General features: G+C 45.1%; 1 protein-coding gene across 2 annotated transcripts in view; it reads right to left on the reverse strand.

The window, feature by feature from the left end:
- VEGFC (vascular endothelial growth factor C) overlaps window positions 1–21,708 on the reverse strand; it is a 418,203-nt gene that overhangs the window by 14,840 nt on the left and 381,655 nt on the right. For both annotated transcript variants that reach the window (XM_085641867.1, XM_085641868.1), the window contains exon 6: window positions 1,933–2,266. In XM_085641867.1, coding sequence (XP_085497993.1) covers window positions 1,933–2,266 — 334 coding nt within the window. The remainder of the gene's footprint in view (window positions 1–1,932; window positions 2,267–21,708) is intronic.

The following is a 21,708-nucleotide window of genomic DNA, read 5'->3' on the forward strand; positions in this document are numbered from 1 at the left end:
TTAAAGGGTGTGTTCTGCAAGAAAAATCTTGATACTGTCTCCTCCAGAATATGTAGGTAGGTGATTGCTCTGGAAGATGATGACTTTGTTGTAAATTATATACCCGGAGCAGAGAACAAAGTCACTGACTGTCTCTCGCGCTTGGTCACCAAACAGTGTGGGGGTGTCCCAGTTGATCCCGAGGATGCATGGGAAGATGATGACTACAAGGTGTGCGAGATCGTGGAAGGAGTGATTTCTGAGCTAGAGTGTAAAGATGCCATGAAGAATGGCGTGGTCATGAATGATGTATGTAAGTTGGTAACAGAAGGTTGGACTGGCATCAATATCTTGAGTGAAAACGCGTGGAAGTTCTGGAACATTCGCGATGAACTCTCTGTGAGTGGTGGCTTGCTGTGGAGGGCCACCAGACACATTCCCCCATCACAAGTCAAAATGAAAATTATCCACTTGGCTTATCAGGGACACCAAGGTATCTCTAAAACTAAGGAGAGGGTTTGTTTACACTTCTGGTGGCCAGGCATTGATATCCACGTAGAACGAATGATAAGAGACTGCATGGAGTGCAATGCCTGTGATAAGTCTTACAAGACTAGGGTGCAACTGATGGTTATATGTGAAGCACCCACGAGATGTTGGCAGCACGTAGCCTTAAATCTTTTGGGGCCTACGACTAGTGAGGCGGGCCAATTCTATGTCCTTGTGTTGGTGGACATGTACTCGAGATGGTCTGAAATTAAAGTAACTCAGAGTATAGAAACTAAGGACGTTACTAAGTTCTTGGAGGACGTCTTTAGCAGCGAAGGCCTCCCAGAATCATTGTTGACTGACAACGGCGTCCAGCTCGTGTCAAAAGAAAAGGAAGAGTTTTGGGCAAAAGAAGGGATCAGGCACAAGCGTTGTTCTCTCTACTACCCCGAGTGTAACGGAATGGTACAGAGGTTCAACTGCACACTGAAGGAGTCAATCCAGTTGGCTAAAGAGCAAGGCAAAGACTGGAGGGCTGGAATATTTGAAAGGGTGATGATCTCTGTTTGACTTCCCCACTCGATCACAGGGAAAGTTCCCTTTGAAATGTTTAGGGGCTGCACCCCCAACACTTACATGTATCAGTCTTGGATGAGGGGAAAAGGTGTTGACATTGAAGTTCACAGGGGTGCCCAATGTGAGGCAGTTCAGGATCTCAAGTCAGCCAAGAGGAAAGTGAACTTTGACACCAGAGATGCTGTTTCTCACACAACGGTATGCATGGGTGACCGTGTGAAATTACGTTATCCCCAGAAGTCTGCTGGTGGGAAATTTTCTATGCCTTTTAAGGTGTCCAAACTGTTTCGTAATGCTGTGAAACTCGATGATGGGCGCATATGGAATTTAGGTAGGATTGGTCTCATGCATTCTGGCACACCCTCTAAATAAGACACCCATGCCGTTTCCTCCGCGGTTGCCTCTCCCATACGCAGGAGCACTCGCATATGCAAAGCTCCGGAGACTCTACGTAATTTCATTTTAAACTGATTATACTTTTATGTTCTGTTATTTCAATGTGTTGTAAAGTTCTTGTTTTAGGTTTGGGGCAAGGTGTGTGGTAATTGCCTGACATGCTGCGCTATGTCAGCCAGCCCGTTCTATGCAGAACCTTTATGTACTCTAGAATGTTTATCCTTAAGGCTCCACGGCTGAGTGTTCAGGAGTCGGTTATTATCAGGGTGTCAGCTGGATAGAACGTTGCTACATATGAAGCTTACAATAAAGAAGATAATCTCTGCATTCACTGTGCCTGTTGTACTTCTTCACATAAATGTTCGGTGTTCCTATGCAACCAACATATCTACAGAACATATCACAGCAGGGCAGTTTATCGAAGACACGTTTCCATATGTAGCATATTACACAGAGATTCAGTTACTAAAGCCTCTTTTTGTCTCGGCTCACCTGCATGTCTGGTGATGAAACCTTTTGCCTTTTAAGAAGCATTTGTTTGGAGATTCTGTGCATTCACAGGTGCATTTCACTGGATTTAGAGGCTGAATCTTTGGACATGTCCTTTTACAAACGCACTGGCACTTGTCTTCATCGTATTCCTTGTTGGGCCCACAGGAGCTGGGGAGAAGCTTGTTTTTACACATACATTGGCAGGAAGTTCTGTCCAATTCTTTGTGAGGTCCACAGCTGGAGGGCCACAACCCCCCTTTACAAACACATTGACACGTCTCCTCATCCAGCTCTTTGTTTGGTCCACAGATGTCATGAAATCCGTCAGCATCATCTAAAGGGATACAAAGAGTTCAATATTTTATGCAGTTTGACATCCACTGTAGACCATGTCAACACTAACACTAAAGCCACCCCGATATAGCATGTGACAACGCATGCTTTTACTTCGCGTTCTATTACACTGCGGTTGTTACAACGACCACGTTGTTAAAACGCGATACTTTTACATCGCACGTCATTAGATCGACTTGCTGTAGGGGGCGCGCTGGACTTAGAAATGGTATAATTTACTATTCCAACTCCAGGGTGCGCAAAAGTAGGGAAGGTGTTGGAATAGTAAATGATACTATTCCTTATGTGAGAGCGCCCCCTACAGCAAGTCGATCTAATGACTTGCGATGTAAAGGTACAGCGTTCTAACAACGCGGTCGCTGTAACAACCGCGTTGTAAGTGTAACGCGATGTAATGACAGCGTTGTAAACGCTGTTTCCCGCCACCTCTAGCATAACGTGTCATCTACCTATTTTATGACAACACTCTGCACTGTTTCAATTTGCATATTTTTCTTACACGATTATTTTACACAGAGATTGCTACACTGTTGATTTGTAAAGTACATTTGTAATATATGCGCTTACCGGCATCCTCGTGTCGGTAGCGTGGCTCGAGGATGTTGATTCAGTAGTATGTTTTTGTTCAAGCATTATTCCATGATCTGGTGCCGAACGTTGCATGCCAGGATTCTGACAATGTTATTCAGTTGTCGGAGATCCTGGTATGCGGCGTGAGCACCTGGTTGTGGGTATTTCATTACAATAAATTAAATGACACTTACGAGCAACGAAGTGTTCCTGAGCTTCTCATTTCATCTGGCAATGAGCGGACGAAGCTACGCGTCCAACACCCACAAGCCAGGACTTCTCATCAATCAGCGGCGTTCAGCTCTCCATTCATAGCGTCTCCCAAGCAGAGGTCTTCGTCGGTTCCAGCTCGGAGGTCACCCCTCGTTCACACGACGATTTTGCTGGCCCATCGAACATCGTTTTGGGGCATTAAATTGGGAATTTTCACGTTCCCAGCGTCACTTGCCTTCAACGCTTGGTGGTCTTCACGCGTTTCTTCGCGCATGCGCACTAACGCATGACGCGTACGCACATCGACGCTGGCAGCCATATTGTGTTTCATCAATCCGTTACCTTGGTAACCCTAGAAACACAACGCCACGCAGTGGAGAAGCAGCTGATTCATTTGTATATTTGCTTCGTGTTCAGGTAGGATTCAGCCTGCACACTTCTATGGTGACAGGCAAACCTTATCTATTTAAAAGTACTGATTCATATGCACGTTGGAGCCTTCAAATTCGGTGACAGGCTCACCTTACAATTATTAATTTACATGTGTTTGCTCACTTTTGCTCACCTTGTTTTGCTGTTACATACCTTTTACATCACCAATTGTATTTTTTTTTCATATGTAAACTATTTGGTCTTCATTTTGACACCTTCTATACGTTTTCATTGTTAACTGTTCTCACAACAATGGCTTCTTCTCAGCAATTTGCACAACCGCCTCCTTTCTTGCAGCAACCTGGGAAACCCAGCATTCCATGGCGTCAATGGGTAAAAGCTTTTGAAAATCACATAGTAGCTATTGATGCCGTTAAATTTTCTCCTCAGCGTAAGGTAGCAATACTTTATGGTTGTCTTGGTCTTGCTGCACAACATGTTTTTGAGAATTTACCTAAATTCCCAACTCCTGCTGGTGAAGCTGGTGATGCTGATCATTGAAACGTGTATAAAGAGGCATTATCACGACTTGTAAATCACTACGATCAGGAGTCAAACGTTATGCTTGAGAGACATAATTTCTTTAGAAGAAAACAAGGTGAAGAAGAATCTGTGTAAGAGTATATTGCACAATTGCGAGTTTTAGCTTCAACATGCGAGTTTGAATCTGACCCTGAAATTTACATTCGCGATCAATTTGTTTTTGCTTGTTTCTCAAGAAAAATTCAGCAACGCCTTCTCAGTTGTAGAAAACCATCTCTCCAAGAGACAATTGACATCGCCAACAGTATTGAGAGATACATCGTTACCTCTAAGGTCCTTCAACAAGATCAAGCTCTCAACTCATTTAAGACTCCTACACAAGACGTTGTCAACTCTGTGAATGCTATTTCCACACATAAACCTACTAAACAATTGTTCAAGAAAGGAAATACGTTCTGCTATAGATGTGGTTCTAAATCGCACCTAAGCAATTATCCCATGTGCCCGGCTATCGGTAAAAGATGTATTCTATGTAAAAAGATTGGTCATTTTCAAGGTTCATGTAGATCCTCAAAAAGACCCACCAGCATCAATAGTGTAGATTGCTCTGGAGCCGTTAATGATTGTTCAGACCAGTTTCAAGACATGGTAGTTTCTATTGAATGCAATTCCATTTTTACTTCTCACTTTGTGAAAGACCCTTTAGGAACTGCATACATTGGTATCGTGGAAATTCCCATAATGGCAGATTCTGGTTCTCCTATAACCATTTTATCGGATGTTATATTTCATGATAAATGTAAAGGTTCAATCACTCTATGTCAAACTGACATCAACCCAAAGGCTTTCGGGGAGTTTGACATAGACATGTTGGGATATTTTAATTACAGACTGGAATGCTTAGGAAGATCAATTTTTACGAAGATTTACGTTGCAGTTAGAGGAAGTAATATCATTGGCTGGAAGGATTTGGCGAAAATGGGTTTGCGCCTTATTCCAGGTTCTGATAATCCAATTGCTCTTGGTGATCCCCCTCAGGGCTATAGTCCTGCTGGCTCTAGAAATGATTTGCAGCCCATTACTGATTGTTTATGTCTTACAGATCACCATTCTGACATCAAGAAGCTCTAGGATAAATCTGATGCCCAACCTATTGTGCATAAAGTACTCCCCTTGCCTCTTAGTGCTAAGGACGAACTTAAAGCTGTTCTTAAAAAACTATGTGATGATGGCGTCATTGCTCCTTGTGACTCCTCTGAGTGGATTTCTCCCATAGTTATTGTCTGCAAAAAATCCGGTGAGGTCAGATTATGTGCGGACTTACGCACTTTGAACAACAACATTCTTATTGATTGTCATACCCTCCCCAAGATTCATGAACTTCTGGCCAATCTGGGAGGGGCTGTCAAGAATTCCTGTCATACAAGGGAAACACGCCCTTATGTAAACAGGAGAGCTGTTACATAACTCAAGGGAAACACGCCCTTATGTAAACAGGAGAGCTGTTACATAACTCAAGGGAAACACGCCCTTATGTAAACAGGAGAGCTGTTACATAACTCAAGGGAAACACGCCCTTATGTAAACAGGAGAGCTGTTACATAACTCAAGGGAAACACGCCCTTATGTAAACAGGAGAGCTGTTACATAACTCAAGGAAAACACGCCCTATAAAGGGAGGAACCGGGAGGTACAAGGCTGTCGGATATTGTGTTTACACCGACGTACCTGCTTCGTGAAGAGCAGTGTTCCGGAGTGGTGCTCCAGTAAGGCAAGAACGGAGGTAGGTCGAGTTGTTACTCCCTGGGCCGTGTCTTGCCCCATCGTCACCTGTGAAGGACCCGGAAGCTCTACCGGTCAACCATTGAGCTTCGCTTTTTGACTCGGCTGAGTCCAAGCGCAGTGGCGCTTTTGCTGGTTGGAGTCGTAACTCCCAGCCCGACCAGAGACACAGGGACTGCCAGCTGTAACGCACACCAGGAGGTGTTTGCCGCGTTACAGACTCGGAAGTCCACAGGATCGATCGAGCGGCTGCTCTCGGTTCAGTCTTCTTGCTTGTGATTGGGGTATCGGTGACGCATCACCAGGAGGTGACTCCGCGTCCCGGTGCAGTCTGAGGAAGAGGTTGAGCGGCTGCTCCCTTCAGGTAGAGATCCCGGCTGGGTGTTTCCCTGACTCCTCGATTCTCCCCAACACTCTTCGTGCCCCTCACAGCCTACCGATTGGCATTGTCGGCCATTTCATTTCTGCCCTCTGTTGGCATACGCCGGGATCGGCGTATATGCAGAGGACGGTTAGGACCATCCGTGCTGTGGGCTGGTAACGTACTTAGCCTGGAGGATTCCAGTGACTATAACTTTTGTTTGTTCTTTGTATTTTATTTGCCTTCATTAAAAGAACTAACCCTTCACAAGTGGTTGCGTCCTCATTGTCGTGTCTGTTAAACGATCCTGAGACGTTCAGGGCGTTACAGGGGCCAAGTTTTTTTCACTCATTGATTTGCGTTCAGCTTATCATCAGGTTCCCTTGACAGCTGATTCTCAGGAGTTCACAACTTTTGTCCCACCATTTGGCGTGTTTAAGTCCCTTAAGTTTCCTTTCGGCTTAGCTTCTGCAGCCAGTGTATTTCAAAAAATAATGGACAATTTGTTTAAAAACGTTACAGGGGTACACGCCTATCAAGATGATATTCTGGGCTATGCTAAGGACTGGGAGACTCATTTGAACAATTTATCCTCGGTCCTAAGCAAGTTAGACCAGGCAGGCATGACAATTAGGGCAGAAAAATGTAAATTCGCTACACAGCAGTTGGAATATTTGGGTCATACACTTTCTCCTGAGGGTATCAAGCCAAAAATGTCTCTCGTCAAAGCCATTAGTCATGCTACTCCTCCCAAAGACAAAGACACACTTCGGTCTTTCTTAGGCTTAGCGGAGTATTACGCCCGCTTTGTTAAAGGGTACGCACAAACTGTGGAGCCTTTACGCTCTCTCCTCCGTAAAGGTTCACAATTTGAGTGTTCTAAAGAAGTTTCTTCTTCTTTCTTTCAAGTTAAGAAACTTATTATGGATGCACCTGCCTTACACCCTTCTCATGATTCCTCAAAATGCTTCATTATGGTTGATGCTAACTGGGTTAGGTGCTGTTCCGGGTCAATGGGTTTCAGGTAAAGAGCACACCATAGCGTTCTCCTCTAGAATGTTAAAACCATCTGAAACTCATTATAGGACTATAGAACGCGAGGCTCTTGCCTGTGTTTGGGCCATTGAAAAGTTCAGGAATTACATTTGGGGTCGTCAGTTTGATCTTTTCACTGATCACAAGCCTCTGATGCAGTTATTAACTTGGAATGGTATCGGCAAAGCATCGGCTAGATTAGTTAGATTGCTGTCTAAATTGCAAGAATTTCACTTCTCCATTAAACATATATCTGGAGGGAGGAACTTTAGGGCTGATTGCCTTTCTTTCATGGCTTTTCATGATCCCTCTGAGGTTGAGAATTCAGAAGATACGGAATGTGTCATTGCTACTCTTGATGCTGTATCCTCTTGCCCAAATATTACTGATGAATCTTGGCTAGAAGCACAGCATAAAGATGATAATCTTAAATTTGTTTCTCAGTATATTGTAAAAGGTTGGCCAGAAAGTAGGAAACTTTCAAATGAGTTGAAAGCTTTTGCCATGGTTGCACCTGAATTATCTTTCGTTAACAACATAGTCAGGCGACATGATTGCTTTGTTCCTCCTGCCGCTCTTAGGAATGACATTATTAAATTTGCTCACAAAGGTCATTTAGGAATTTCAAAAACTTCTCAACTCATTAAGTTATACTATTGGTGGCCATCCTTAGAATCACAAGTTAAATATTTTACTGACTCATGCCCGGAGAGTTTATTATAGGATAAGAAATGGAAAGTTATGAATACTCCACTGCATCCTGTACCTTATCCTACCAAACCTTGGGACAAAGTTGGTTTAGATTTTTCTGGCCCTTATGATCTGTTGCAACACAACCTAAAATATATCATTTTGTTGGTTGATTACCACTCTAAGTGGATTTATCACATGTTTTGTGACTCACCCAGTTCTCATAATGCCATAAAATATTTGAAGAAGGTATTTTCTCTTGAACGTTCGCCTTCTGTTTTAGTTTCAGATAATGGCACTCATTTCATTTCTCAGAAATTCAGTTCTTTTCTTAATGATTGTGATGTTACACACTTTAAAGTTGCTCTTTACTCACCAACGTCCAACGGTTTGGTTGAAAGAGCAAACAGGTTAGTTAAAGATGCCATTCAAACAGCTCTGTCCTCCCAACAGGATGCTCAAGATTTTCTTGAAGCAAAATTATGGGCTTACAATATCTCTCCTCATTGTACCACTGGGGTGTCACCATTTTCGCTTCTAAGAGGTAGAGCTGCTCATACTAATTTGTGTCCAAAGTGGTTGGTTAACAAACATAACAAAAGCTTTACTTGCAACAGTGAGGTAGCTTCTAGAGTTGCTCAAAAACAGAGTCTCATGAAAAGTATTCATGATGAAGGTAAAGTTTTCAATTCATCACACCTAGAAGTTGGTAGTTGGGTTCTCATTAAGAATCCCCAAAAAGTGCCAAAGGGAACTTCAAGATTTTCTCCTCCTGTGCAGGTCACTGGTGTCAGTAAGGCATCAGCCTTGCTTGGTCATAAAGGGTGGTGGAATAAAAGATCGCTGGTTCATCTTTCTAATTCTCAGGCTGATTCATTACTTAAATTATCCAGTCAAGAATTAGAGGATTCTGATTGGGTCCATTTATTACATGATTTACCTTCTGAGGTTGGAAATTCTTCCACTCATTATCCCATTACCCATCCTAGTTTGGAACATTGTGTAGATGCTCGCACTGTTGTTACAAACTCGGATGCAGGTGTTTCTTCGTCAGAATTGGGAGTTCATTGTAGGAGACTATCCACAAAATTGAATGACTATATTTTGTCATGATGCTGTAAGTTATCGCTTCTTATAAGCTTTGTTATATTGTATTCATGCCTTGTTGTACTGTAATGGTTTCTGTGCATTTGGTTAATTTTTTCTTTGTGTTTAGTTCTTTGTGGGAGGGAGAAGTTGTAATATATGCGCTTACCGGCATCCTCGTGTCGGTAGCGTGGCTCGAGGATGTTGATTGAGTAGTATGTTTTTGTTCAAGCATTGTTCCATGATCTGGTGCCGAACGTTGCATGCCAGGATTCTGACAACGTTATTCAGTTGTCGGAGATCCTGGTATGCGGCATGAGCACCTGGTTGTGGGTATTTCATTACAATAAATTAAACGACACTTACGAGCAACGAAGTGTTCCTGAGCTTCTCATTTCAACATTGTATGTGGCACGGTCAGAAATGTTCTCAGTTCAAGGCACTGGCACTGCTTCCAAGCTTGTAGCAGCATTAAATTGCCAGCACGCAGTGCTAATGCTGTTGTATTGCTCTGTTTGTGTTAATCCAGAAGCCATTGTGGTTTCATGATGCAACAATCAAGGGATAGTGTTGCTCAAACCTCTGTGGGAAATCTCTCCTATTTAAATCAACAATTACAAAACTGTTTTGCTGAGAGGCCAAGCTTTCTCTTCTAATATAGAATCACATGTCTGTTGCTTGCCTGTGCAGATCTCAGTTCAAGAATGTCCAAAGTAGGTCGAAAGGGTTGGATCCTTGCTATACATAAATGAGTTTCATTTATTTAGTTATATTTCAATTTAGCTTACATGGATAGCTTGTAAGTATATGTCGCTTGCAGTCCTCCAGGACCTACGTTGGACACCCGTGATTTAATTAGAGGGCCAACTGAATTGATTGATTTTTTTCATTTTTATAAGGACACTGTGGTCCAAAACTGTTCTGGTGTTAGACTTTGGTCGGCCGTAAGGGAAGAAGCCTAATGGGTAAAGGTTTTACATTCTTTACAAAAAGATAGGGTGATTGGGGATGTTACAGACATGAAACATAGCAGCACAACAGGAGAAGCAATGGTGCTAATACATTCATATTTAAAATTGGAAATGTGTAGCAACGTGGCTGTACGGAGAGTGTGGATAAAGACCATAAAGGTTGATTTTAGATTTGCCATAACATGGATTTTAAGTGTTACAGGATACATTACACCTAGGCCCTCCTCATGAATAGCCAATTAAATGGGACAGATTTTGCACACTCTGAAGTTCCCAATACCAGGAGTATGGTTGCTCTACGGTGGGAAAAATCTGTACCATTGCAAGTTGTACCACGAGGATCTACTAAGAAATGAAGAATTACTGATAGAATCTGTAATTTTGTGTCCGATCCCCCTAGCAATTCCTCATTTTGGGCCAGACTTCCACCCAGTATCCGTTGTTATCAGCCTCCTTAGAATTAAGAGGCCATTAATAATGAGTGTATTAGTGTTTTGAACGAAATTCTCTTGTTAACTGAAAGCCTGGGGAAGCTTGGTGAGCTGGAGAGATCGTCAGTATGTCTAAAGTCATTAAGTACGCGTGCAGTGGTGTTTTGGATGACTTGTTGAATAAAATGTTAGACAAGCAGAAATAGAAGGCTTTTCTATAGTGCAGGCAAGATGATATATCGACCTTTACAACAGGAGGGCCTCCCAAAATGCAATTCTGTGGTGATCTTTCTGAGAGTTCCAAGGAAGAGGGAACAAGGGGAAACAACGTTGTTAGTTTGTGGGATCTAAGACAGAGTGGCATCAAAGAACACACCGTGGTGGTCGACCTTGAGAACAGGGACAAGAAGAGAGACAAGGTGATCTGGAGATGGTTTAACAGAAAAAGTCCTTATAAAAAGGTGTCTCGTCTGTCTTTCTAGAGTTGTGTACATGCAACACTGAAACGTTTTGGGAGCTTCGGGTTGTGGGCTGCCAAAATCAGAGTCACTGCCACCAGCATGGGTGTAGAACTACCACATCAGCCCTGAATAGAGTGGAGGCTTAGTGAGCAGACCTGCAGCATTCTGGCAGGAACGTTTTGAAAGCTGAATGGAAGGGAAGAAGTGCTACTGTCTGATGTCTGCCTAAAAGAAATGAATTCCAAGCCATATGTGACAACACCCATCTTGGAGAGTTTTTCAAGGTGTTGTTGATGGCCAACAGTATGAAAAGCTGCCAACAAACCCAAAAGGGTTAAGGCAGTAAAACCACAACTGTTTGATGTCAGTTGCATAAATCTGCAGTGATGGCCGACTTGGTCCCATGTTGAGCGAGGTAGCCTGAGTGAGCTAGATCTAGGGCTGCTGATGATTTCAGAAATTGAGAAAGTCGAGGGTAGACGTTTCAGCACTTTTGAAAAAAATTAATAAAACATAAGGAATTATAGTTCCAGAGCTCCTACCAATTTGTTTTTAGTAATGGCCTGCTTAAAGGGTACTTGAACACAGGCTTTGAAAAGAGATTTTGGTAGATGATCTACACTACAATATTATCTAATTTCCTGATGAGAGAATTAGCAGGGAGCGAGAGAGACAGATTTATAGAATAAAAAAGTGTCATTGATATGTCAATACAAGAAAGCACCCAAAAATCAGTCCAAGATTGTAAAGCCATTATTGTGTATGTGTGAGGAAGAGCCGTGCCTATAGCAAATGCAGAAGAAGTGACCTAGGGTTATTGGGCTCTGACATACTCGATTTTGGTACCAAATAACTTAGTATAATAACTAAGTTGTTGTGTTCGAAAAACAGAGGTTCTAGAACAGTCAGGCTTATTAGGTTTATTAACAAGAAGAGTGCAATAGCAGCAATTTCTGCAAGCAGCGAAGAGAATATATTGTGAGCTTAAAAAGAGATTTGTTTCAAGAAAGGATAATAGACCTTACACTGTTGGCATTTTGTCCCTTTTCATGCAGTTTAAAGGGAATGCTGAATCGGAGGGGGGGGAATGGCGGGGGGGAACAAGGTCTAGAGTTAGAGATTATTTTTGGCAAAATACAGCCCATAACAGAAGGAGTCCATAGTTTCACAATTTGGAACACATTTCGAAATTAGAAGAGCGTGATAATTATCACACCCCTGACGGACTTCTACAGGTCAGACAGGGCCAAAATGTGTAGGCCAAGAGACACGGAATAAAGGCAAAACGTGGAATTCGGTGTTTTAAACAGCAATTCAAATGGTACCCTATGATGAATTTAAATATCACAATTAAATATTTGTTAATACATGATACCACTGCTCCATGAATCTGATGTGGTAAGTAAATAAACAATAATCTCAAAAATGAAATTAATTTATATCTGGTACAAATATCAGCATCAGGACCAAGTAAATAATAACTCAAATATTCTGATTGATTAATTATATTGATGCATACACATCAGTCATATCTAAAATGTTAATAATGTGTACATAGTAATGTCAGAACAAGGCACAGTGGAAAGAAGTAAAGTGAGAAAATACAAAAGTGCAAAGAATGTCATCCAGGAGGAATTACATCCCAGGTCCCTCCTGTCCTCGTCCCATTCATTGAAAAATTAGATAATACTATCTCATGACAGAAAAAAAGAATGAAGGAATGTTGACCCTACCCCACCCCCTCCCCCTGGGAGTACAAAAGAGTACCTAGCCCAGCATTCCTCCTGTTCTTTTTTTCTGTCTTCCGACAGAATAGGACGAGGACAGGATCTCGGAAGCTCCTGGGTCTATACTCACGTTTTTTTCCTGCTGCCGGACAGTGGGATTGTTGTACCACTTCATATCCTACCCTGCTGGGCCTGGGAGGAGTTGGGGGTTTCTTCCTGCTTGCACTGTCGTAGTGCACAGGGGAAGTTTGGTCCGCGCCTCCCAGGTTGCCAGGCACGTCAGGAGGCACGGCGTGTCTCCACCGCATCGTGATGGTTCCAGAGTGCCGCTTCACTTCCGGGTCGCTTACCTGACTTCTGGGTGACTGGCGTGGCCAGAAGTCAGGCACTGTGTTGCCGGTCTCCAGTGTGGCAGTACTTAGGCTGGGGTGAGTACCTCTTAGAGGTTGTTTCTTTCTTGCATTTTGCACTCTACTGCCATTTTCATTTCAGGTCCGGTGACCTGGCTGGTTGTGTGCCCCGCCTGCTGTCGAGTGTGTGCCCTGCTCATTCTTCGAGCCTTTGCAAGCAGCCTGCAGCCATACCTCCCTCTCTTACCCTGATCTAGGATCTGTTGTCAGAAGTCCAACGAAGTCGAGCCTCATTGGTTCCTTATTGAGAGGCTGCTGTGGAACCGGGTGTTGTTGGCTGACTTTTCATTGCTGTGGTGATCTTGGATTCCTGTCCTTCGTAGTTGGCCTGTTTCTTTCCCTGCCTGAAGGTACGGTTCACATGGTTGAGAATGGTTGATGTGTCTGTGGAAGACTCTTCCAGGGTTCCTTGTGTTAAGGGGTGCCTGGTGACTTCTGGTTCCCTGTCATGGGGAAGTATTCCAGGAAAAGCAGGCATGTGGATTGCTTCATCCTCTGCCTCTTCTTCTTCCCTTCTCTGGCACGGTCTAAATGCAGCAGGGAGGGTAAGGATTCTTGGATCAAGTGGTTGATTAAAGAAACTCTGCGTGAGATGGGGTAGGGTCATTCTAAGGGCTCTCTTCCTGTACATTTCTTTTTTTCTTCTGATTCTGAGGAGGATTGGATGGGGGGTGTTGAGCATAAAGGTGGATACATTGACCATGATCGTTTGCCTGATTTGCTTATGCATGTCAAATCCAACATGGGTTTTCCAGATGATAAAGCACCCAGCACCTCTTGTGGCTTGTTGTTGAGGCAATTTCAAAGTTCAGCCACGGTTGATGTACCTGTCCCATCCCTACATCCGTGAAGTGCTGAAGCACGAGTGGAAGGATCCTGATCGTATCCTGCTTCCCAGGTTCTTGGCTACGCTTTACCCGCTTCAGCATATGTCTAAGGAATTTGCTGACTCTATCCTGATTGACTCCTTTGTGGCTAGCTAGTCTTGTGGGTCAGACATCCTTGGCTGAGGATGCGGTTATTAAAGATTCTGTTGACAAAAAGGTGGATGCTTCCCTTCGGAGGGTGTACTCTGGATCTCATCTGGCTCTGAGGGCTGGCATTTATGGTACTTACGTCGCTCAGTCTCTGATCTCTGATATCAAGGCTCACTATCAGTCCATGGATGATACATCTGACTGTTCTGGGTTGTTGGAGCACATTGAGCAGCAGGTGGAGTTCCTATCTGATGTGTCTTTTGACGTGGTGAAGTCGTCAGCCCTTTCCAGTGGAGCAGCGGTAGCGGCCCGACGGAATCTGGTGTTAAAGGACTGTATGATTCGGCTCAGAAGGCTTGCACCTTACGCTTGCCTTTTCAGGGGACCATGATGTTTGGGGAGGTGTTGGAGGGCAAATTGCATAAACTGTTTAAGGAGAAATAGCACTCTTCTTCATTTAAGCAGCCCTCTGCTGCGACTCCTTTTTCCAAACCTAAGTCTTTCTTTCAACCTCCTTCTCGTCTGCAGTTTTCCAGGGGTCTGGAGAGGTTTTCTTCAGGTAGGGGTCGGGATCAAAAAGCTAAATCTCCCCCACCATAACCTCATCCTGACTATATGGCAGGGGCTCCAGAACTGTTGGTAGGAGGACGGCTGCTGTTCTCTCTCCCTTCTTGGCTGCAGTATTCTTCCGATGTGTGGGTTCTGGACATTGTTTGTCAGGGGTACCGCATCGACTTTTCTGAGCCTCCTCAGAATTCTGGAATTCGTCCGACTCCCTAGCCATCCTGTCTGATCAGGCGGTCTGAGTTATCTCTCGGGTTAAGGCCCTCTTGAAGAAGGGGGTGATTCAGGAAGTTCCTCCTCTGGAGGTTGGGAAGGGGTTTTACTCTCTGATATTTCTGGTTCCCAAGGTGACAGGGGTTTCCGTTTGTTCCTCGATTTGAAGCCTCTTAACAAGTTTGTGCTCCATCTGCCCTTCTGCATGGAGACTCTGAAATGGGTGATTCTGTTGTTGCTCCCGGGTCACTTCTTGCGCACCCCCAGGATGCTTACTACCATGTCCCGGTTCACCTGAGCTTTCGTCAGTGCTTGAGGTTTTGCCTTTGGGAGCGTTATTGCCAGTTCCAGGTCCTGCCATTCGGCCTGAGGTCTGCCCCGCAGGTATTCACCAAGGTGGTGGCACCGCAGGTGTCTTGCTTACATCTTCGGGGCATCCTCATTGGTTGATCCATGCTCCCTTTTGGGAGCAGTTGTTCGTGTATCAGTGTTGGACTTGGCCCTTTTTGCAGGGTCATCCCAGAACTTTTTGCCTTCCTCCTTTATTGTTTCTGACCTGTTGTTGGTGGTTTTATGACTCTGGGCACTTTATCACTGCTGTTCCGTGCTAAAGTGCATGTGCTCTGTATGGTAAACTTGGTAAGACTGTTCTACACCTGTTTGGCATATTTAATTTATCTATCAGTCCCTTGTACAGTGGTATCTCATATGCCCAGGGACAATAAATTAAATGCTACTGGTGGGCTTGCAGCGCTGCTTGCGCCACCCACCAAAGTAGACTTTCAAACCTGTCTCAGGCCTCTTCCAATGCGGGGCCTGTGCACGCAGTTTACTGCTGCTGTGATGTGGCACATAAAGTGGTTACCATGCCTGTGTTTCCCATTTGCTACGTATCAGTCACCCCTAGCCCCTTGCTAACCCTATGGGCAGGGTGTGGTGTAGGTAAAAGGTAGGACATGTGTGTTAACTGTGTGGCTTGTTCTAGTAGTGACAAACAGCCTATTTGGTTTCTCACTGCTGTGAGGCTGCCCTCTCAGAGGAAATCTTTGGGGATTCCCTGATATGTGCTTCAGTGGTAATTCCTGACATGAGAGGGGTAGCGTGATCAAGTTTGGCATGTTTGGAATAGTCGTGATAAAGGCTGTGTATTGGTGTTAGCGGATTTATTATTAATATTTTATAAATGCCACTTTTAGAAGTAGGTATTTCTGTGTGCTATGTGTCTTTGGTCCTGTGCTAGGATGTGCATTGACTGTCTGGCTTTGGAGTGATAGGGGCTGGGGATGTGCAGTGGCTTCAGAGAGTCTGGATGATTCAGCACTATGCTGAATACGCCTAATCTGCATTTGAAGTGGTGGGAGGAGTGGCAGCTGCACCTGAATAGGGCTGTGCCTGCCTTCCACAATGATGACCCCGCCCCCTGTAGTGTGTCTTGGGCCAAGGTTGACACTGACAATGGAGGTTGTTGTGCCCTTGCAAAGTGCCTCCAGAACTGGTTTAGACTGAGCTCAGAACCCTGGGCCACATCCCTGGGAGAACAAAGACATATGCACTCTAAGTACTGGGGCTGTGACTCCAGGTTAGTTAAGCTTGCTTGAACTTGGGACCAGATGTTGCTGATCCTGTATGCTGTCCCGGAGGACTGCTAGACTACCAGTGAACCGCCATCTGGACTTTGCCGTATGGCCTGGGACTGCTTCCTACTTAGTGTCCCACTGATCCCCAGGGCTTTGTGGCCTGCCCGGAGGGATTTAAAGCAGCACGTGGTGAGAGCTGTACCTACCTGACAGCAGTGCGTAATAGGGGCTGAATTTTCTGTCAGAAACCGAGACTGGGGCTCACTCTCTAAAAGTACGGCAGGCGCAGATGAGTGCAATCGCACCCAAGAGGAGTCGGGACCGAGAAGAAAGTTTCAGAGACTTCGCTCCACATTCTGTGGCCGCAAGAAGCCACCAGAAGTCAGGCACAGGATGCCTGACTGTGGGCGGGTCTCCCGTTGGAAAGAGTAGAGACCAGCGAGTTGCCTGAGCATAGTGCTGGGCAGGAATGCACTCCCGACAGCAACGGAGACGGCGCCCCTTGTCTACCCGGTCCGGGAGGGCCAGACCGTAACACCGCCATTGGCCACCTCCCACCGGGAACACCGGGCCCTTTATTAAGTGACTGCTGCAGACGGCCGTATCCTAACCAGCTCAGCCCCAGGAAGTAGTGAGTGGGGCTGTGCTTTGCTGCGGTAAGCCCTGGGGCTGCACACTTGTGGGGCCAGTCCCTTGGGTATAGGGAGGTCCCTGGCCAATGAGGGCAGAGCAGGTCCCTCCCCTACTGATGTTACAGATATCAGGGACATTGTTGTTTTGAGAAGCTCGGGGTGAGCCCTCGTCGGAGGCCCTTAGGTTGCAAAGGAGACAGGATTTCCCCAAGAGCTCTGCATTTCCTAAATAGCGGCACAGGAGTAAGGTGCCCTATCGACGGAGGATGGTGGAAATGAGGTTGGGGGTGCAAGGCCCTGAGTGTTGGTTTATTACCAGGGCAAAGTGAACTACTGCCCCATAGGCCCCAATGGTCTCATGTAGTTGGGGTTCCATGGTCTGGGCTGCACCCTATATGTTCAGTAAAGGTGACCTGCATATGCCTAAGAGGGGCATGATGTGTTTATGATATGTGCACTACTACATGTGTTTACTGGGGTGTACTACTGAGGATGTGCTATGCTAAATGCCGGAATTGTGTTTATGCCTAATTCCTGAGGCATTTATAATGTGTGCACTCCGCAAATGTTTTCCTATGATGCACTGCTGATGATGTCTACGCCTAATGCTTTGTGCTAAAGGGGGAATCATATCAGTAGCTACTGGTCCCTAACTGTAATGTTTATGACAGTGGCCTGATTGGCCACATTGATTGCTGTAATCTCTGTGAAGTCATGGCGAGTGCCTGTTTGCACAGTGTAATCTATGTGATTATGTTCTTATATGTTTTTATGGATAATACAAAGGCTATTTTTATATAACCTTTTGTGGAGTTTCTTTAGTGGTGTGCTTAGTGTGTAGCTGCTGTGTGAGTGTGTTGCGCAAACGCTTTACACATTGTCTGCGATAAGCCTGCCTGCTCTGCCAAGCTTCCAAAGGGGTGAGCAGGGATTATGTTCAGCGTGTACCTCCATTGCCCTGACTAGATTGGTGGGTTCTGCCTGGCTGAGGCGCATGCCCTAGCCAACCAGAAACCTCATTTTTAATAATCAGGAAGTGGTTTATTCAGTATTGCGAGATCATGGTTTTCTTCAGAATCTTCCCAAGTGTCAGATGGAGCCCTCGCAGGACTTGGTTTTCATCGGAGCTCGCTTTCGCACCGATCTGATCAGGGTGTTCATACCTGTTTCTCGGGCAGTAACCTTGTGTTCCCTAGCTTGAAGATTCTTGGCGGGGGCTCCTTTTCAGTCCGTCTGTGGTTACAGCTTCTGGGTCTCATGGCGGTGACTGTATTTACAGTGGCATAGGCTCATTTTCATCTCAGGCCTCTATGGTTGTATCTGTTGGATCGTTGGAATCCTTTGTCCCGCAATCTGGTTCTACAGGTTCCGGGGTCTCTGTCCCTCCTCTCTGCTCTGCACTGGTGGAAGGTGTTGGAGCATCTTTCTCAGGGCCTGACATTGCAGTTCTCTCATTTGGGTGATTATATCGATGGATGCCAGTGCCTTCGGATGGGGGGTGACTCTAGATTCCGGGCCTCTTCAGAGTCGTTGGTCCCTTCTGGAAGAGCAGCGTTCCTCGAACTGGAGGGAGTTGACTGTGGTGTCCCAAACTGTGATGGGGTTCCACAACGGGTAGTTGGGTCGCAATGTGGTGGTCCGTTCGGACAACATGGTGTCGGTGGCTTACCTGAACCATTAAGGGGGTTCCAGGTCCAAGTCTCTGAATGCTGTCTTGATTCCTTTGTTTTGTTGGGTGGAGGGGCATCTGTTGTCTCTCTTGGCTGTTAACATTTGGGGGCTGGACAATAGTGTGGCAGATGCCCTCAGCAGATTTTTCCCTGTCTCCCAGAAGTTGTCTCTGACTCCAGTGGCCTTTCGACTAGTGTGCAGGAGGTTTTGTATTCCTTATATCAACCTTTTTGCTCACAGCACCCCTGTTCTGCTCCCGGGTTCGGCAGGAATGGGCTTGGGGGGTGGATGCTCTGTCCATGCCTTGGCTTTCCTGCCTCCTGTATGCCTTTCCTCCTCTGGCTCTGATCCCCTGGTTTTTGGCTCGCCTTTGTAGGGAGTCCCGGGTGGTAGTGGTGGTGGTTCCGTTCTGGCCTCGCTGGTCTTGGTTCCGCAATCTGAGGTTGTTGTCTGTGCAGGGTCCCTGGTTTCTCCTTTGCTCTCCGTTCCCTCTACAGTCGTCTCCGATGTTGTCTCACCCATGGCTACGGCTGTCAGTGTGCAAGTTAAGAGGGCGACGTTAGGGTTTCCTTGAACATTTAACCCTGGCTCTGCAGCAATCGAGTAGGCCTTCAACTTTGAAATCCTATGGGCGTCATATTGGGAATTTCCAGCACTGGTGCAGGGTTCTGAGTTTGTCCCCTTTGGATTGTTCTTTGCCTGAGGTGCTTCAGTCTGTCTTGGAAGGCTTTGAGAAACATCTGGCGGTTTCCACTTTGCGGTCTCAATGGGCCGTGATTAAGGGTTTTCGTTCCCCTTGGGGTAATTTATTGGATGCAGAGGATTTGGTCTGTCACTTGTTGCAAAATGTCTTGTTGTCCCACCCTGTAATGTGTCCTTCTTTTCCTTTTTGGGACCTGCCACTGGTGTTGTGGGCTCTTGTGGCTTCTCCATTTGAGCCTTTGACTGTGGTGGACGTCAAGTTTCTGACATTGAAGGTGGTCTTTCTGGTGGCCATTACTTCGGCTTGGCGCGTTGGAGAGTTGGAGGCTCTGATGGCTTGGGAGCCGTTTTTGTCTTCTTCAGATGATGGGGTGGTACTCCGGTTGGATTCGGCCCTTTTCCCCAATGTTTCTTCTCAGTTCCATCGTGTTGATGTTGCCTGCTTTTACCGCTGCTCAGGGGTTCTGCGGATGATCTTCCTTGGTCTTTGCTGGATGTGTGGAGGGCTTTAAGTATCTGTCTAGATCGTAGTGCTTCTTTTCGGAAGTCTGATTCTCTGTTTGTCTTCTTTGGGGTGGCCTCAAAAGGCTTCTTCTTCCACTGGTAGCTGGCTCAAGCAGGTAATTATGTTAGCTTACTCTCTTTCGGGTGCCCCTCCTCCGGTGGGTGTTCAAGGTTGTTCTATCCATGGGTGGAGTCTTCCTGGGTGGAGGTTCGTGGGGTGTCCTTATCCAAGATCTGTCGGGCTGCTACTTGGGCTTCCTCTAACACTTTTGTGAGGCATTATCGGATCCACAATTTGTTGGGGGGTGATGCTAATTTTGGTTTGGGGATTCTGTGGGCTGTGTGCTCCTGAATTCTAACCTGTGTCTTTCAATAAATCACTTGGTTTACTGTCTGTTTATTCCGTGTGGTTTGTTGTTCATGAATGCCTATGGTTGCTTGGGTATTCTCATTTTTTTATGACTAGGACAAGGACATGAGGGACCTGGGAGGTAATGGCCTATTACTTACCGGTAATCTTCATTACTCCTGGTCTCGTTGTCCTCGTCCCTTTCATTACTTTCCTCCCTCCCGGGCTTGCTGGTCTTCATCTGTGGCTTGGTATTTTCAGGAGGAATGCTGGGATAGGTACTCTTTTGAACTCTCAGGGGGGAGATTGTGGGGTAGGGTCAGTATTCCTTTGTTCTTTTTTCTGTCATGAGATAGTATTATCTAATTTTTTAATAAATGGGTTGAGGACAACGGGATCAGGAGTAATGAAGATTACCGGTAAGTAATAGGGAAATATTGGGACTGATCTACTTACATCCTCGTCACAAAAAGAAGTTGTAAATTGCGCACCAAATTGTTCAGCCAGTATTTTTTTTTTTTGTGAACCAACCTAGTTATCAATCGGTCGATTCATAAAAGAAGGAATTGCAGAACAACACTGCTAATTAATTATCACTGGGTAGGTCTTAGTTTGCGACCGCCTGTGATTGACTTCAGTGACAGGCATGATGGCCTGCAAGGGACAGCATGCCACCTTTCCTGTCTTTGTATTTCAAAATGGAAACCAGTTTTTATTTTTTAAAGTTCTCATCCTGAATGGAAACCTGTTTTTTTTAAGTTGTCATCCTGAATCCCAGAGGGGAAAGGATCAGTTACTACTCCAACTTGGAAGTTGGTAACTGATCAATGGGTGCACCCATAATTACTGGCTCAAACCATTGATACAGAATCACTGTTTGGAAGAGACTCCCCTGCAAACCATAGACACATAGCTTACAGATTCACTGTTTGAAAGAGACTCCCCTTACGTGCCCCTTCCAAAATGTGAGTTGCATTAATTTCTACAACTTTTGTGCAATTTGGAAAATCTTTTCTGAACTGGACGATAGGTTTTGAACATATGTAAAATGGTATTTTGTGGTGACAAACCCTGTTCTCTTTTTACTGAAGTGGGGGATTTGCAACTGTACAAAAACCATTTGTACAACTGGCCCTACGACTCCAAAAGGAGTGTAAAATAAACAATCTTTAAGAGTTAATTTGTGCTTCAAGTTGGTTAGCCAGACCTATTGATGTTGATGTTCTGACTCTAAGATGTAAACAGTCTGTGAGTCTCTTCAGGACAAAGCATGTCAGATTTCATAACTGGCAATGTATCTGTCAGATCTCAAAATGTATGTCTTGCACTTAAGTCAGCATCTTCTGTAGATATCAGGACAGGTTGGGTCCTATAGATTTCCTGTTCCGTGATTAAGGAGGTAGAATGCATCTGTGCAGTTGCAGGTAATTGATCACTGTCTGCACTGCCAGCCCCACTGATCCTAAAGATTCACCATGGGCCTTCAATGGTTCTCGTCAGCTAAATGAGACACCAATACAGGCATCATTGACCCTTTACAACTTTAAAGACATACCCTCTCTGCTTTTAATTTCCTCAGAG

The sequence above is a fragment of the Triturus cristatus genome, chromosome 2_2, assembly GCF_964204655.1.
Source record: "Triturus cristatus chromosome 2_2, aTriCri1.1, whole genome shotgun sequence".
Taxonomy (NCBI): domain Eukaryota; kingdom Metazoa; phylum Chordata; class Amphibia; order Caudata; family Salamandridae; genus Triturus; species Triturus cristatus.